We start from the raw sequence: 17,412 nt of genomic DNA on the forward strand, positions 1-17,412 counted from the left end.
TGTATCTCAGAGGTACAGGCAGTACACGTTCCCACACCTGACTCATTTATGACCTTGTCAGTATCGGGATAAGACTGAAATTCCTGTGAAGCAATAAGAAAGGTATGACACAGGATGTCGTGGGCCAGCAAACCATTACCACTGTTCATTGCGGTAATATTAGAGAAAAAGTAGGTCATGTATCTCACAGATACATGCGTGACTGTCAGAGGGTTAATGACTTGATGCACTGTATGTTATTTATTACATTATGTCTAAAAGTTCTAGTTATAGCTTAACTGGCAAAAGAGTGGAGGATGTATGCATTAGTTTACATACATTACATACAGTGATTGGGTAGTGTGTGTGTGTGTGTGTGTGTGTGTGTGTGTGTGTGTGTGTGTGTGTGTAGGGCTTTGGGGGGGGGGGGGGGGGTGATAGTTTTCTTCTGTAGTTAATTTGTGGTGTAGGCTACTACTAGTTTAAAGAATCTGCAAGATTGTTTCAATGTTTGTTGGGTGGTGATCCTGTGCTATCAGGTGATCTGCAAATGTTGAGTGTGAGCTATTGTTTTTCAGTGCTGAGATGTTCTGTATACCTGGTTCTGAAATTCTTGCATGTTTGAGCCTCAAATACAGATTGACAGCAGTTGCAAGTAAGTTGGTATATACCAGATGGCTGTGTTTGTCAGTGTTGGTGGTATTTCTTCCAAGTTTGCTCTGTATTGTGTTGTTGGTTCTGTATGTTTTGTTGAGTCCTTGTTTCTTTAGTATATGACCTACCCTGTGTGTGACTTTGTTGTTGTAAGTCATTATGTGCCATTTGTTGCTTACTGTATGCTGATTTCGCGTGCGCACTTTTGTGTGTGTGTGTTTTCATGTCATGGTTAGTGTGTGTTTTCGTGGTTAGGTGTTGCTTGTTTTTGTATTTTATGCTTTATTTTATCTACTCTCGTTGCATCATAACTACTCCCTGTGCAACTTGTTTTAGTGTGTTCAGTTCTTGTGTGTAATCATGTTTCTTCATGGGTATTTTGTTCAGTCTGTGTAGTAAAGATAATTAAGCGTATTATATCATCTACTTATCTGTACCAATATATTATTTTGTGCTGTTTTGGTATTACTATTTTGTCAAAAGAGTTGTTTTTCTATCTGATTGAGGAAAATGTCAGCTAGGTCACTGATTGGGGATCCCATGGGTAGCCCATCTTGTTGAGAGTAAACTTTGCTGTTGAATGTGAATTAGTTTTGCTCTGTGATGAGCATGAGTACGGCTGATATATCTTATAGTTTGTTTTAGGTATATCTTCTTGTAGTTGTATGTTTCTTTCTACGATGATCGTGGTTTCTTCTATTGGGATGTGTGTGTACATGGAAATTATGTCAAATGAAATTAATGTTGCTGTGTTTGGTATGTTCTCATTTCTTATTTTTTTCCTATTAAGTCACTTGAGTTCTTTAGGCTTCTGTTTTCAGTGTATTTTTATATTGTCTGTAGCAGTGTGTGTGTGTGGGGGGGGGGGGGGGGTTGTAAAGTTTTTGTGATTTTTTTTTTGCCAAAAAAACAAAACCGTTATGTTGATTCAGCCGTCGTATTCACCAGACATGACCCCTGCCCCTGCGGCTTCTTTCTGTTCCCAAAGCAGAAGAGAACCATGAAACGAAATCATTGTGCCGCCATTGATGAGAAAAAAATATAAATCCTGAAGGAGCTGAACACCATATTGAAAAGTGAGTTTCAGAAGCGCTTCTGAGATGGGAAAAAGCACTGGTACCTGCCACATCTGTGCCCCATGGCCCCTACTTAGCCAACATGCATCCCAGAGAACTAGGACTAATGTGGGGAGAGGATTGATGAGCAGGCAGGAAATTTTGTCGTGCTGCCAACTGTGGGAGTGTACACTGCATACCTTAGCTTTTTATGAACATTCATAACATTTTAACATCGATTTGTCTGAATACATTTCTAGTCAGATTTTAAGTTACTTTAAAATTTTACAAATACTTAGCACTAGTATACATTTCTGTAAGAGATGAAAAAGTGTAGATAGCTGTATACATGTTTTGTGCAGCAGCGTTGTCAGTTCTCACCTTCAGATATGATGCAAATGAAACGGGGTGTGTCCACTGCTGGTTTCACACAGCCAATGGGGGAGCAGAGGGCAGACAAGCATTTGCTAAAAAGAGCCGAAGGAATGTTGTTACATTCTCAAGTTAGTTTAGATGCAAAATCTGCTGTGTATTCGGACAGGACGGGGGAAGGGGTCTGCCTGTGTTCTCGGGTCCCACTGTAAAAACAATCACAGAAATTACAACATACTTGGAAGAAACAGCAAAATATTTGTGACAACCAAGATTATAAATTATTTATTTATTTATTTATTTTTTTTTATTTTTATTTTATTTTTTTTTTTTTTTTTTTTTTTTTTTTTTTAAGGCCTGTTTCACTCGCAGCAATTTAAATATGCTGTCAGGTCCCACCATAATAACCATGTCAGAAAGAAATAATTGTGACAGCAAAAAGCTAAATTTCATCGCTGCTCATATATAGAAATAAATTTCTTCTTTTATCACCGCTCATAGCTTTGGTGAACTATCATCCCAGATAATGATATCAGTGGTGGTGGTTAAAAATACTGTGGCATTTCGATTTTACATTTCCGATTTTGTTGTTTATGGTTCTACACCATAAATTAGTAGCCTCCATGAAAAACCCATAAGATCAATGCTAAAAATTCCCTGTTTTTACATTTCTTCGTAGTAATGTTTACTTGATTCTACATTTGTACTTGATGTCTCGCTTGACCTTGTCCCATTTTCTTCCTATTGACATTTGATGTGACTAAATGGGTTATAAGTGGCACAAAATACAGACACTTTGCACTGTGGGTGGTGGCAGAGTTAAGAGAATATGCCAACACAACTTGCAGCATTTGCGCTCCACAGTGATGGTGGGTTGAGTACATTTCACATTACTTTTTGCAGTAACGGATGCAATAATAATGTGGTGACATTGTGAAGGCGACCAGGAACAAGGCTACCGATTTGTCAGCCGCTGTAGTGTGAAGTTCATGTTTATGGATGTTTTAGTGAAAGGAGAATATCAGTTATAGCAAGAACTCTTTAGAAGAATATGTTCGTGGCTGCACAATGTGCAAAATATTTTTGACAAGGAAGAATATGAATATTATTGTTCATAGTTTCACTCGCGGCAATTTAAGCTGCCCTCTAAGGTTCCTGCCTAACCACACAAGCAGAAATCACCACATTTTCGGAAATAAACAGTGAAATATTTGTAACAAGAAACACTATGAGGTGCTCATTTAACTCGCAGGAATGTAAGCCGTTCTCTTAGGTTTCTGTCGAACCACACACTCAGGAATCACCACACATTCGGAAATAAACAGGCAAATATTTATTTCATCCTTCATTCTCTAACTAGACAGAAATGTTTAACAACATCGAATATTGCAGAACATATTGTATTACAATCGTAATGAACATGATAATGCTAAGTTGGAAAAAAAAATATTGGCATGCAGGAAATTGTGAACCTGTAACCTGTGTAAGTCAGCTAACCATGACGTTATTCATGACACTACAGGTTTCTCATCTGAATTTAATGTTGTGCGTTGGGTATCATTAAATCTCTTGAAGCCTTATATTGTTAGTGCATCATTAATGGACATTTAATGATATTGTGATATACTTTTAGTGTAACATTGCTTTGAAATGGCATGCTGCTCACAGACATCACACACTATGAAGAAAATTAATAATCTAAATGCACACAATTCACATAGGGGTTGTTCACAAGTGCTCACAAAAGTTGATAGTCATAAGCCCACTATTCAAGCCACAACTGCAAAAAGTAGTGTGAAGCTGCGTCCACACTGCCACTGGAAACATGTTTCTGTCAGAGACATTATTTCCTGCAGTACTTCGCATCTGTTCCGTTTCTTTTTTTTTTTTTTTTTTTTTTTTTTTTTTTTTTTCCGTAAACTTTCTCAGTGTATTCACATTGTCTGCAATACTATTAGTTGCATTGTTTTCGTTTTGTCTGCTATGTCATGTCTAGATATGAGGAAAGTGTAATACAGTGGAACCTCGCATAGCAAGCATAATTCATTTCAGACTCTTACTCGTAGTGTGAAACGCTCATTAAGCAAAACAGTGTATCCCATAGAAATGTGTTCTGTACAGAAAAAGTACTAAAAGTTTTATCTTATTTGTGCCATTTATTCAATGAAAATTACACATACAGTATTTTATACTTCATTATTCATTATACATAAGTAATTCTTTTTCACTAGAAAACTACCTATGGCCATTTGTTTATGCTGAAGCTTCAATAGTTGGTGAAAATGCAACATAGCATTATCGTCAGTTTCGTAGCGTGTGTAGCCACTGCTTTATTGGGGTGATGATTTTTAGTGTACGATTTAACCAATTTCCATGCTTTCAGAATTTCTCTTATTGCACCAGAAAATTGCTGCTTTGAAGTACCGCTGCCTCCTTCCATTGAAGAACTCCTCTCCACGACTCCTTGCTGTGAAAGAAAGTGCAACTCCATAAGCTCTTCGGTGGTCATATCTTGGCTGTGCTCTTCCGCCAGCTCATTGATATCATACTTATCCACTTCTAGTCCCATGCTCTTGGCCAAAGACACAATCTCATTGACTACAGGCTCCACAGATACTGACTCAAATGTCTGTGTCGCATTTGACAAATCACTCTGGCCAAAGTTTCTTCAAAGCAGAATTGGTAAACCCTTCTCATGCCTTTTGACCATCTTGATGCAGGCAACGGTATTGAATTGATATTTCCAAAAACTCTGTGAGATTGGTAACTTCAGTCAACTTGAAGTAATGCTTGAAGAGTGCTTCAGTGTAGAGCTTCTTAGAGACAATCCACTGGTCCATAGGATGTAGTAATGGAGTGTTGTTGGGAGGCAGAAATTGGATCTTGATTAATTCAAATTGTTCAAGTAGGGGGTCTTGTAGGTGTGGAGAAGGGAAGGAGTGTTGTCTGTAACAAGCAACACATGTAGAGGCAGATTTATCTCAAGCAAATATTTTTTCACTTAAGGACCAAATTCTTCATTGATCCAATCACAAAAAAGATCACATAACACCCAAGCCCTGTTGTTGGACCTCCGCATCACATGTAACCTGCTCTTCAGGATTTTACACCTCTTAGATGGCTTGTGCGGTTTCTGAATGATAAAGCAGCGTTTAATTTTCAAATTACCATGTTCATTGGCACAGAATAGCAGTGTGAGATGGTCTTTCATTGGCTTGTGATCAGACAGTGCATTCTCCTCTGCTGTTATACAGGTACACTTTCGTTTCTTTTTCCAGAGTAGACCAATCTTGTCACAATTATCAACCTGTTGTGGTAGATAACCCTCAGAATCTATGAGCATCTTAAAGTTGCTGATAAAGTTCTGCTGCCTTTGGCCGGATCTGGCTTCTTCATAGTGTCTCACAATGCTGCGGATACCTGTTGTTCTCTTAAACTTCTTGAACCACCCTTTAAACACTTCTTTGGCCATAGATAACCCTGGTATCTTCTTAACAAGGTCAGTGAAAATCATTCTTGCCTTCTCACAAATGATGTTCTTTTTAATAGTGTCACCTAGCAGATACTTGTCATTTATCCATATAAGGAGCAACCATTCAACTTCATTGAAAATATGTAACCGTTGTTTAGATACCCTTGTCATTCCCTTTGAAGCATCTGTCTCCTTAATCTTGTCCTTGTTCTTGAGCATAGTGTGCAAGTAGTTTATGTAGACCAATTATATGCACATGCTAAATCAGCAATGCTAAGACCACGTTTGCGTTTTCCAGTGATGTTATGTTTCAATTCTAAGGTTATCTTCTTTCTTCTATGGTCATCTTCTTGCGGCTTTATCTTTGGGGACATTTCTAAGGAAGTTATTAAAATTTGCACACAAAAAAACACTGTGTGAACACAACTTTGGAAAAATTTGTGATCACAAGCTGCACTAAGATTGTTAGTGGAAAGATTGTTCATATGCCACTGCTGACAATGTGAACGTTCCCCCCACCACACGCAAACGGCTAGTGACATGACACTAAATCATTATGCAAAACATAACTTATTAGGTGAGTCATTTTTTTACAATTTCTTTTGCTCGTTGTGCGAATTGTGCATTATGGGAGGTGCCCATTAAGCGAGATTCCACAATAGGTGTTGCTGAACTATTAATACTCAAAGGTTCACACAAACACAACCAAAAGACGTTTTCATCTTTCATTCTTTATTTATTTATTTATCATGACTTGTGACCTGATGACCATAAACATCTCTCAGTTTTCATAGTTTTACAGAATAAGGTTGCATTGGTTTTAAAACTATGACATTAATTTGGTGGAGAGTTTGTGTATAGTGGTTGTTACTGGTTGATATAATTGTATTAGTTGTTGTAAGAAATAGATTTGTTGGTTTGTATACAGTCATCTTTGGTGAATGAAAAAATGCTGTGGAACAACTGATGGGTCTGGGAAATGAGTATGGGAGACAGCTCTAGTTCCCATAATTTCACTTGGGTATCATCATAAGAAGTTTGAATTTCTGGCATATATGGTATCATTTTGTTTTCCATGCCGTCTTTCTCAGTATTTTACCAAATGTAGCAGTAGTTTTCTGTGGAGTGTCTTGTTTCATTGCTGCTCTTGTACTGCTTGCTTCATATATTCCACAAGCAGCCATCAGCTTGGTACAACGATAACAACTTGACAGTCTGCTGCCTCGTCCACTGCAAATTTATTTATTTTTTTTTTTCCTTCAGAAAAACTTAATACAGCAAGAGAAAACAAAAAACCTGAAAAACTCTCTACAACAGACGACACAATGCAAGATAAACAAACACTTGCGCTGTGCAGTGGTGAATGTGGTAGCTGCTCTGGAATATCATTTCCTTTCATCTGTACCGACATTGCTATGGAGAGATGTTTCCATCTTTCGAAAGATGTTTCTAAATGGTCCACATCAATTAACTGGAAACATGTTTCAAGTCTAGTGTGTACGCGTCTTGAAGTCTACTCAACCCAATTAAACTGCCATTGACCACAGAAAGAAAACACACACTATCACTTGTTAGATTCCGAAGTGTTTCACCAAACTTCACAGTTTTTCGTTTAATTCACAACGTTCATCAATTTTTTTTTTCTTTTTTTTTTTTTTTTTCTAGGTGAACCCAAATGAAAGAAGTCTCGGAAACATGTGTTTTGACGTATAATTTGTGGTCGTAGTGTGTTGGGGGATAGTGCAATTACCTTGTACCCAGATATCAATTTTACTTTTTGCCGAGATTTTATTTGCTGTTACACGTCTGTGAAATTCATTACTGCAAGTTTTTGTATAAAGATTTTATTGTACAGTTAATTTCCTTCCCTTATGCATATTTTATACAATTAGTGGGGATTAGGATTTTTAATCATCTGTGCTAATTAAATGTTTTTGCTCATATTTTGAGGGTTTTGATGTTGTCCTTAATCTTGAATTTTCCTCAATTTTACGGCTTTTAAGTCTGGATCCTAGCGGTTTCACTGTAGTGATACTACAAACGACTGTCGTAGTTAGTAAGCAAAAAATGAGTGTAGATCAAAATTAATATAAACAGTTCCTTTTATTTCACCTTCTATTATCAGCATGGAGAAGAAGTAAAAACTTTGAGGTTCGCCGATGACATTGTAATTCTGTCAGAGACAGCAAAGGACTTGGAAGAGCAGTTGAATGGAATGGACAGTGTCTTGAAAGGAGGATATAAGACGAACATCAACAAAAGCAAAACGAGGATAATGGAATGTAGTCAAATTAAATCGGGTGATGCTGAGGGGATTAGATTAGGAAATGAGACACTTAAAGTAGTAAAGGAGTTTCGCTATTTAGGGAGTAAAATAACTGATGATGGTCGAAGTAGAGAGGATATAAAATGTAGACTGGCAATGGCAAGGAAAGCGTTTCTGAAGAAGAGAAATTTGTTAACATCAAGTATAGATTTAAATGTCAGGAAGTCGTTTCTGAAAGTATTTGTATGGAGTGTAGCCATGTATGGAAGCGAAACATGGGCGATAACCAGTTTGGACAAGAAGAGAATAGAAGCTTTCGAAATGTGGTGCTACAGAAGAATGCTGAAGATAAGGTGGGTAGATCACGTAACTAATGAGGAGGTATTGAATAGGATTGGGGAGAGGAGAAGTTTGTGGCACAACTTGACTAAAAGAAGGGATCGGTTGGTAGGACATGTTTTGAGGCATCAAGGGATCACAAATTTAGCATTGGAGGGCAGGTGGAGGGTAAAAATCGTAGAGGGAGACCAAGAGATGAATACACTAAGCAGATTCAGAAGGATGTAGGTTGCAGTAGGTACTGGGAGATGAAGAAGCTTGCACAGGATAGAGTAGCATGGAGAGCTGCATCAAACCAGTCTCAGGACTGAAGACCACAACAACAACAACAACAACAACATTATCAGCATATGGACAACAATAAATAGTATAAGTTTAGGATGGTTTCAGGGTTAACGTTTTTAGTCAGGTATTTGATATCAGTAACACAGCTCATAATTTTGATTAGTCAGAATATTTTAAAAATACAAGGGGTCATTTTGTATATTTCGGGTGTCTTATAATCTGGTAAATATGATATTTCCTTCTTTCTGTCCATTGTAGCTACAGGTGTTAAGATATCTTTGAGAATTTTTAATGCATTGATTTCTCCTTGCCCTCCACTTTCGTCTTCCATTGATTTTCCATAAGCTTGATTGCCATGTAAATATAAAATGGCCAAGAAAACTTGTAAATCAGTGTCACGTAGCATATGTTTCCTCGCCTTGAGTGAATTTTGTCAGTGCAAAGGGTGAAAAGTTTGATACTATCAGAGTTCATACTGAATCTAAAATGACATTATTTGCATGAATATAAACAGAGATAAGATGAAATGTTTAAAGGTATTGTTTGACATAACTAAGTTCTGGGTGATGGAGGGATGATGTTATATTATCCTGGAAAATGTGAGAAAATTTTTGAAAATCTTCCAGCAACAGCATACGTGTGGGTGTGCATGTGTGTTTTTTGTGATTGTTTATATCATTTGAGCATTATTTAGTTTCTCTACTTTCTTAAAAGCGTTTTTTAACCAATTTTGTTGATATTTAGTGTGTTGCTGAGGCTGAATTTATCGTTGACCATGATTTATTTTTTGTCAGAAAGTTACTAGTGTTACATAGTCACTGGCCATTGATGGCTCTTGTTATAGCAACATTGTCGGCAACTGCCGTATCATCCTTGATCCAGGGTGACTTTTTCTATTTACCTCCTTGAACAATCTCTCTTTTTTTTCCCCTTAATTTTGCCACACCTTCCACTTATTATGTGTGTTTTTTGTTGCTTGTTACAGCAAAATCATTGGTATTATTGTTGAAATGCAAATAGTGCTTCATGTAAATCCATTATATTGTAACAGTTGTATGCTGTCGTGTGTGTGTATTTGTACAATATAGTAATAGAGGAGACCACTTGCCAAATAGTAGAAGCATTGCAACATTGATAGGCGCACGAAATAGAATGAAAACTGTACTAGCAAGGTTTTCATTATTTTTTTGTGTGCCTGTTGATGACTCAGCACTTCTTGTATTGAGCAACTGGTCTCTTTTACTCCTAAATTGTTTATAGTCTGCCAAAGTTTTACTTACCAAATGTATTTTATATTCACCAAGAGACAGATGGGCTGGCCTGTATTTACATCCAGCACCTGTAACTGCCAGTACAGGAAACTGAAACACAGTAAAATAGATTACAGCATTCCTAACATTCAGAACCAGGAGTTCCTTCTTGGGGCAGAGATGAATTGATTAGAAGGGGGAGGGGGAGGTGTGGGGGGAGGGTGTTCGTGACCAGACAAAATAACAATCTGGCCATAACTATGGGTTCTTTGATTGCTCTGGGAGGTGACTCATCTGAATTGCAACATATGAAATACTAGTTAACTTTATTACATGAAAGAATAAAATGATTTACTTGACTTGATACAGTCTTTTGTCACAGGACTGTGTGAATATTTACAAATGTCATTGAATATTAAAGCATCATTTGAAATATACAGTGAAGTACAATGTCACCATTTACAAAAGTTCGTGTCCATCTCAGACTTGAAAGTTCATGCCAATCTCAGGTTTGGCTAACGCTGATCCTACTGGATGATGTTGACTGCTTCAGCTGAGGTCACAAACTGGGGCACACCGCTTCCAAGCTCAGCTATATATTGAACCTGTGCGAAGGTGCTGCTGTGCTGAGAGAGAGGGTGTGTCTTCTTCAGCCTCCTCTAATCTTTGCTGCAGATTGCAATTAAGACATCACTAATGTCTATGGTATCGACATGCACTGCCAATTTTGGTGTGGTGCTGCAAGCTTCAGGTGATAGCATACAACTGATGCAGATTAAGTCACAGTGGAATATGAGGCTAGGTTGCAGAGCTAGTTCCTGTTTCATGAGTTCATGGAAGCTGATTTTGTGTGGAAGACTCCTAATGGCCTGTGAGATATGTAGCACGTACATAGATCTCTGCAGTTATGCTGGAAGAGCACTGTCAGTACTGTCAGTGGTCAGGTGGTGGTAGTAGGTTGTAGATGTTCCATGGATTGGGTAGTGATGATGGCCTGGAAATATCATAAAGTTTGATAGGGATGTTTCTCTCTCTCTCTCTCTCTCTCTCTCTCTCTCTCTCTCTGTGTGTGTGTGTGTGTGTGTGTGTGTGTGTGTGTGTGTGTGTGTGTGTGTGTGAAAAAAAGATACCAAGGGGGGAGATACCATTTCAGGACTTAGTTTTAGAAAGTTGTAAGGATTTTCAGCAAGTTGAAAGGTTTGTGTAATAATCTGTTGATGTGATTGATAGTGATAAGGGAGGGGATTACTTTTGTGATAGGTACTTAATAAGTAGATAATGACTGCCTGTGATATTTGTTGACTGACAAAGTCAGTGGGAGATCTATGGAAGTGAAAAACATGGTAAGGGTCTGCTCCTCCTACATCTCTTACTAGTAAAGGTCTAACTTCCAAACAGATGAGCTGCTCTCTTTTTGGTATGACTAGTACTCATCTCAATAACATAACTCAAAAAGATCCCAGTGTGAGCTACTCTTCACAGCATAGGCACTTGGGTGTCCTCCTACCCAGCACTAGTTTTACTGAACTCCAGAAATGGGAACATGCTCTTAAATGTATACTACATCAAACCACCTTCTTAGACTTAAACTACGAGGGCCGTTCAGAAAGTAACCTCCGGTTGATTTAAAAAAATACACCAAGTTAAATAAAAATATTTTAATATATACATCTTACAACTACATCTTTGCACTATTTTTCTACATAGTCTCCATAGCGATTGAGGCACTTATCGTATCTCTTCACAAGCTTTGAAATTCCTTCTGCATAAAAATCACCCGCTTGTGCCTGGAGCCAGCCTGTGACCGCATCTTTGAGCTCTTCGTCGTCATCAGACCGCTGTGACCCGAGCCATTTCTTCAAATGCATGAAGAGGTGATAATCACTTGGCACCAGGTCTGGGCTGTAAGGTGGATGGTTGATAACGTCCCACTTGAAGGACTCAAGAAGGGCCGTTGTTCTGCGAGCAGAGTGAGGACGGGCGTTATCGTGCAAAAAACGATACCGGAAGTCAGCATACCACGGCGTTTGTTCTGTATAGCCTGTCGTAACTTTTTTATTGTTTCACAGTACACGTCTTGATTAATGGTCGTACCATGTTCCATGAATTCAACCAACAACACCCCTTCGGCATCCCAAAACACCGTTGCCATCAGTTTTCTGGCAGAAAAATCTTGCGAGGCTTTTCTTGGTTTGGTAGGCGAATTTGAATGTGCCCACATCTTTGATTGTTCTTTTGTCTCAGGGTTCACGTACTTAATCCAGGTTTCGTCACCGGTCACGATTCTGTTTAACAGTGGTTCTCCTTCGTCCTCATAACGTGACAGAAAGTCTAATGCAGAGGCCATTCTTTGAGTTTTGTGGTGGTCGGTAAGAATTTTGGGCACCCATCGTGCACAGAACTTACGGTAACCCAATCTTGCTGTCACTATCTCGTACAAGAGAGTCTTAGAAATCTGTGGAAAACCAGTAGACAACTCCGACATTGAGAAACGTCGATTTTCACGAACTTTTGCATCAACTGTCTGAACGAGTTCGTCAGTCACCAATGATGGTCTACCACTCCTCTCTTCATCATGAACGTTTTTTCGTCCACTTTTAAATAAACGTACCCATTCACGGACAACTCCTTCACTCATAACTCTTGGTCCGTACACGGCACAAAGCTCACGATGAATAGCTGCTGCAGAATATCCTTTGGCTGTAAAAAACCTTATGACAGCACGCACTTCACATTTGGCGGGGTTTTCTATTGCAGCACACATTTCAAACTGCCACAAAAACTAAACTAGCGCAGGTACGACGTTCACTCGACCACGGCTTGATGCCGACTGACCTGTTGAGTGCGTGAACGCACAGATGGCGTCGCTACTCCCCCCACAACCCGCACTGTGACCAATCGGAGGTTACTTTCTGAACCGCCCTCGTATGTTTTCCCAACTGCTCCCTTCCACACCTTATCCTTCTTTCATTGGTATTCATTAGAATTTTCTTCTTTCATTTTTATGTATTTATTCTTCTCTTTTGTATGTCTCTCCAATTATCAGTCTCTATTTGTTTCAGCTGTTAACAGTACAGCAATGCACCGCTTTTTCAAATACATCGAAAATAGAGATGTGGCTAAGCAAGTTATGAAAGAGAGAGGGCTTAAGAAAATTAGACTTGGAATTGAAGGCTATCCGACATACAAAGAGAAAGTGAAGAAAAGAGCGGGAGGACGAGCAGAAGTGATCTACAATTACGTTCAGCGTCCTTTCATTCACATGTCGTGGGAGAAGGAAGAAGCAAAAAGCAGACATGTCGATTTTCAGGTTTGTGTATTTTTAATAATTTGTCATTATAAAGATTTTTTTTATATTAAATCATATTCGCTATGACAGTAGCAAATTTATTATGAAATGTGGGATAGATACCTTAGGGGTTGCGAAGCAACTCAAATCGCTTGATATGGGCAAGTCTTCAGGTCCAGATTGTATACCAATTAGGTTCCTTTCAGATTATGCTGATACAATAGCTCCCTACTTAGCAATCATATACAACCGCTCACTCACCCATAGATCTGTGCCTACAGACTGGAAAATTGCGCAGGTCGCACCAGTGTTTAAGAAGGGTAGTAGGAGTAATCCATCGAACTACAGACCTATATCATTGACGTCGGTTTGCAGTAGGGTTTTGGAGCATATATTGTATTCAAACATCATCATGCATGGTTTCAGAAAACATCGTTCTTGTGCAACGCAGCTAGCTCTTTATTCGCACAAAGTAATGGCCGCTATCGACAGGGGATCTCAAGTTGATTCCGTATTTCTAGATTTCCGGAAAGCTTTTGACACTGTTCCTTACAAGCGACTTCTAATCAAGCTGTGGGCCTATGGGGTATCGTCTCAGTTGTGCGACTGGATTCGTGATTTCCTGTCAGGAAGGTCGCAGTCCGTAGTAATAGACGGCAAATCATTGAGTAAAACTGAAGTGATATCAGGTGTTCCCCAAGGAAGTGTCCTGGGACCTCTGCTGTTCCTGATCTATATAAATGACCTGGGTGACAATCTGAGCAGTTCTCTTAGGTTGTTCGCAGATGATGCTGTAATTTACCATCTAGTAAGGTCATCCGAAGACCAGTATCAGTTGCAAAGCGATTTAGAAAAGATTGCTGTATGGTGTGGCAGGTGGCAGTTGACGCTAAATAGCGAAAAGTGTGAGGTGATCCACATGAGTTCCAAAAGAAATCCGTGGGAATTCGATTACTCGATAAATAGTACAATTCTCAAAGTTGTCAATTCAACTAAGTACCTGGGTGTTAAAATTATGAACAACTTCAGTTGGAAAGACCACATAGATAATATTGTGGGGAAGGCGAGCCAAAGGTTGCGTTTCATTGGCAGGACACTTAGAAGATGCAACAAGTCCACTAAAGAGACAGCTTACACTACACTTGTTCGTCCTCTGTTAGAATATTACTGCACGATGTGGGATCCTTACCAGGTGGGATTGACAGAGGACATCGAAAGGGTGCAAAAAAGGGCAGCTCGTTTTGTATTATCACGCAATAGGGGAGAGAGTGTGGCAGGTATGATACGCGAGTTAGGATGGAAGTCATTAAAGCAAAGACGTTTTTCGTTGCGGCGAGATCTATTTACAAAATTTCAGTCACCAACTTTCTCTTCCGAATGCGAAAATATTTTGTTGAGCCCAACCTACATAGGTAGGATTGATCATCAAAATAAAATAAGAGAAATCAGAGCTCGAACAGAAAGGTTTAGGCGTTCGTTTTTCCCGCGCGCTGTTCGGGAGTGGAATGGTAGAGAGATAGTATGATTGTGGTTCGATGAACCCTCTGCCAAGCACTTAAATGTGAATTGCAGAGTAGTCATGTCGATGTAGATGTAGAGGCTTTTTGTTTATACGGAGTTTGGAAAGGGACTGGGAGCGACAGACGCCTCCACTTCGGTATGAACACATAGGGCGAAAATCTATCACTAGGCTCACAATGTGAGGCAGAAAATGGAAAAATACAAAATAACCAAAACATGCATGCCAAGTAAATATATATCTCATTCCATAAAAACCATCTCAGCTTGTTACCAAATGGTTTCATAGATGTGAGATAAATCTATGGCTTAAATTATTAGTTAGGAAATCTGTCGAACTTCAGATGTGTACATGCACTATATAATACAGTCTCTATCTGCTTTGTGCTGTAGATACACAAATTGCATTTCTGCAAGAGCTGAAGAAAGCTAATACATTTGAAACACTTCATTAAAAGATTGTTTCTTCTTTTTCTGATGGTTCAGCCATATTAAAACTTAGCATCAATATACTGAAGTTACTGACATTACTAAACAAAAGAATGATGGTGTTATTTGGCCATATAATGTATGGAGAAGACAGGATATAAAAAAGTTTATCTGAGAACAAACCTAAAGCCTTAAAAAAATGAATAGTGGCTGCTGTTCATCGGGAGTTTATCATCAGACAGGTAACTGAGGGCATTTTTTCTACAATCATTGTGGTCCTCATACAGAAAGCTCTGGGAAGTGGGGGGGGGGGGGGGGGTACTAGGTAAAATGTTGGTTGGAAGATAGGTAGTTTTTGAAATGTGTTTCACCGGTAAGCACCAGTTTTATGTCTAGTTCCTTTACACTAAGATTTCTTTCCATATAACTGCAAATTTCACATTAGGAACTAATAATTCAAAGCAAGCCACTCAGTTTTGCTTCTTCTTTCAGTGTGTGAAATCTAAGTCTGTTACAAATCTTGCGGAGGCAACTGCAGATCCAGCACTAGAATTAGATGCTGGTGGCAACCCTCTGCCATTGGTTGCTGCTCCTGTGGGTGCTGTGGAACAAGAGGAAGGCGCAGTAGGAGGACCTTTGCTCCCATCATTGCCTGCAAACGAGCCGTACCCAGCAGCAGATGACCTTGTATTACCATTGAGTCTTGATGACAACTCGTAGCCATTTTTCTTTTGAAATATCTTGTGATGTTTAAATTAACAGGAAGTGAATTGTGTGCAAGTGGATAATCAAAATGGTGCTGTGCATTTGTGGCATAATCCATGGTCACTAATGGTGCTAAAATACTAAATGATTGTGGTTGCTTCATAGTGTAAATGCATGAATTACTAATTGGTAAAACACGCAAATCTAATATAAGGGCTGTAATTTGTATGTCAGAAAACCCATAAATACATTGGCACATTCACGATTGTTACTTTTTCATTGGCAGCATGTAATATAAAATTATTTAAAACCTGTGAGTTATGAATATTTATTCTTTAACAAATGTTTTTAAGCAACATTTGTCTGTACTGCTGTTTGCTGGAAAACTTTACTGTGTATAAATCTTTTCATTACAATATTTAAATTTAATGTCTTTTCAAACTAGTGATTGTACTGTCCTTCCATGTAACAATGAACTGCTTTCAACAGATCTCCCCACCCCCACTCTCTCTCTCTCTCTCTCTCTCTCTCTCTGTGTGTGTGTGTGTGTGTGTGTGTGTGTGTGTGTGTGTGTGTGTGTGTGTGTGAATATGATTAATGATTATTTTTGGTTTCTCATTTTTGTGAGATAAATAAGGATGTTTTATCCACATTTAGCTTCACAAACAAATTTCCATTCTTTATGTAAAACACTTTTGAGGATTTGATGACTGATTTAATAATAAGCGATTGTAATTAATTTCACACTTTGTTTTTGTAGGTTAGTGTATCCAAATCTCCATCTATGTAGTAAATTATAATTAATTTTTTACATGTTGTATATATACAGCTCAAAATACTGTGGCTAGATTTCTTGATTTGTGTAAGTTGGATCTCAGATAAATCATTATGCAGTCCAGGATGTAATGGAGGGGAATGAAGGCCCATGACATTTGCCTGTACTGCTGTGTGCTGGAATTTTTGTAGGCCATGGAAGTTTGAACTCGGTTTCCAACCATAAAATCTTGAGTATAATTTCATTTACGGAGAGGTTTAAGGTCAGCTTCATTACAAAAGGAGAACGTACAAATTGCTAAAATTTCCATCTTCAAACGATACTATTTATCAGGTTGAAGCAGTATTTGAGACAAAGCCATCAAATTCCAGAGACCGTTGAAACACGAGCACTGTTAGATACAGGGAAAGAATGTTTGCTTACCTACCACTAAAATGTCATGTGAAAATGCTGTTAAAATTATTAAAAAAAAATTCCAGCTAATTGTGATGATTTGTATAAGGGTACATTGTGCTTCACTGTCTACAGTTTCGGGTGATATTCAGAGATGACACTGAAGCCATCAAAAAGAACTGACCTACAGTTGATGTTCAGTGTTACTAGTAAGTGTAAGAATAGAATATCAAACATTTTTATCACAGATTTGTTAATGTTTGTACATGAAAGCTGTAAATGTTTTTAGCATTTTGTGGTTTAATAAATGTTCACTTAATTCTGCTAGCAGCTCTTTTCAGTTGTCATTTAGAAGTACACATTATAAACTTGTGAGGCATTAACAGCTTGCAACTTACTTGGCTCTTTGAAGTGGTATCAAAAAGCTCTTGAAATATATTAATAACAACTATTATGTCTTCCCTAGTTTGTATTCTGCACAGTCACCTTCACAGGAGTCCTCTTGGGAGCAGATAAACCAATCTCAACATATCTGCTACTTTTCAAATGAACCCTGGATGTGCTACTTTGTTAGGGCATTTAATAACCTCGGTGATTGTACTTGAACTTCCTCAATTTTTCAAATCGCCGC

The 17,412-nt window shown here is 38.4% G+C and overlaps 1 protein-coding gene across 4 annotated transcripts in view; it reads left to right on the plus strand.

Moving 5' to 3' along the window:
- LOC126260220 (BTB/POZ domain-containing protein 10) overlaps positions 1-17,108 on the plus strand; it is a 143,309-nt gene extending 126,201 nt beyond the window's left edge. For all 4 annotated transcript variants that reach the window (XM_049957520.1, XM_049957523.1, XM_049957522.1 and 1 more), the window contains 2 exons: positions 12,735-12,982; positions 15,401-17,108. In XM_049957520.1, the coding sequence (XP_049813477.1) occupies positions 12,735-12,982; positions 15,401-15,628 (476 nt within the window). In that variant the 3' untranslated portion in view covers positions 15,629-17,108. The remainder of the gene's footprint in view (positions 1-12,734; positions 12,983-15,400) is intronic.
- Positions 17,109-17,412: the final 304 nt, after the last annotated feature.

The sequence above is a fragment of the Schistocerca nitens genome, chromosome 5 (genome assembly GCF_023898315.1).
Source record: "Schistocerca nitens isolate TAMUIC-IGC-003100 chromosome 5, iqSchNite1.1, whole genome shotgun sequence".
In the NCBI taxonomy this organism is placed as follows: Eukaryota; Metazoa; Arthropoda; class Insecta; order Orthoptera; family Acrididae; genus Schistocerca; species Schistocerca nitens.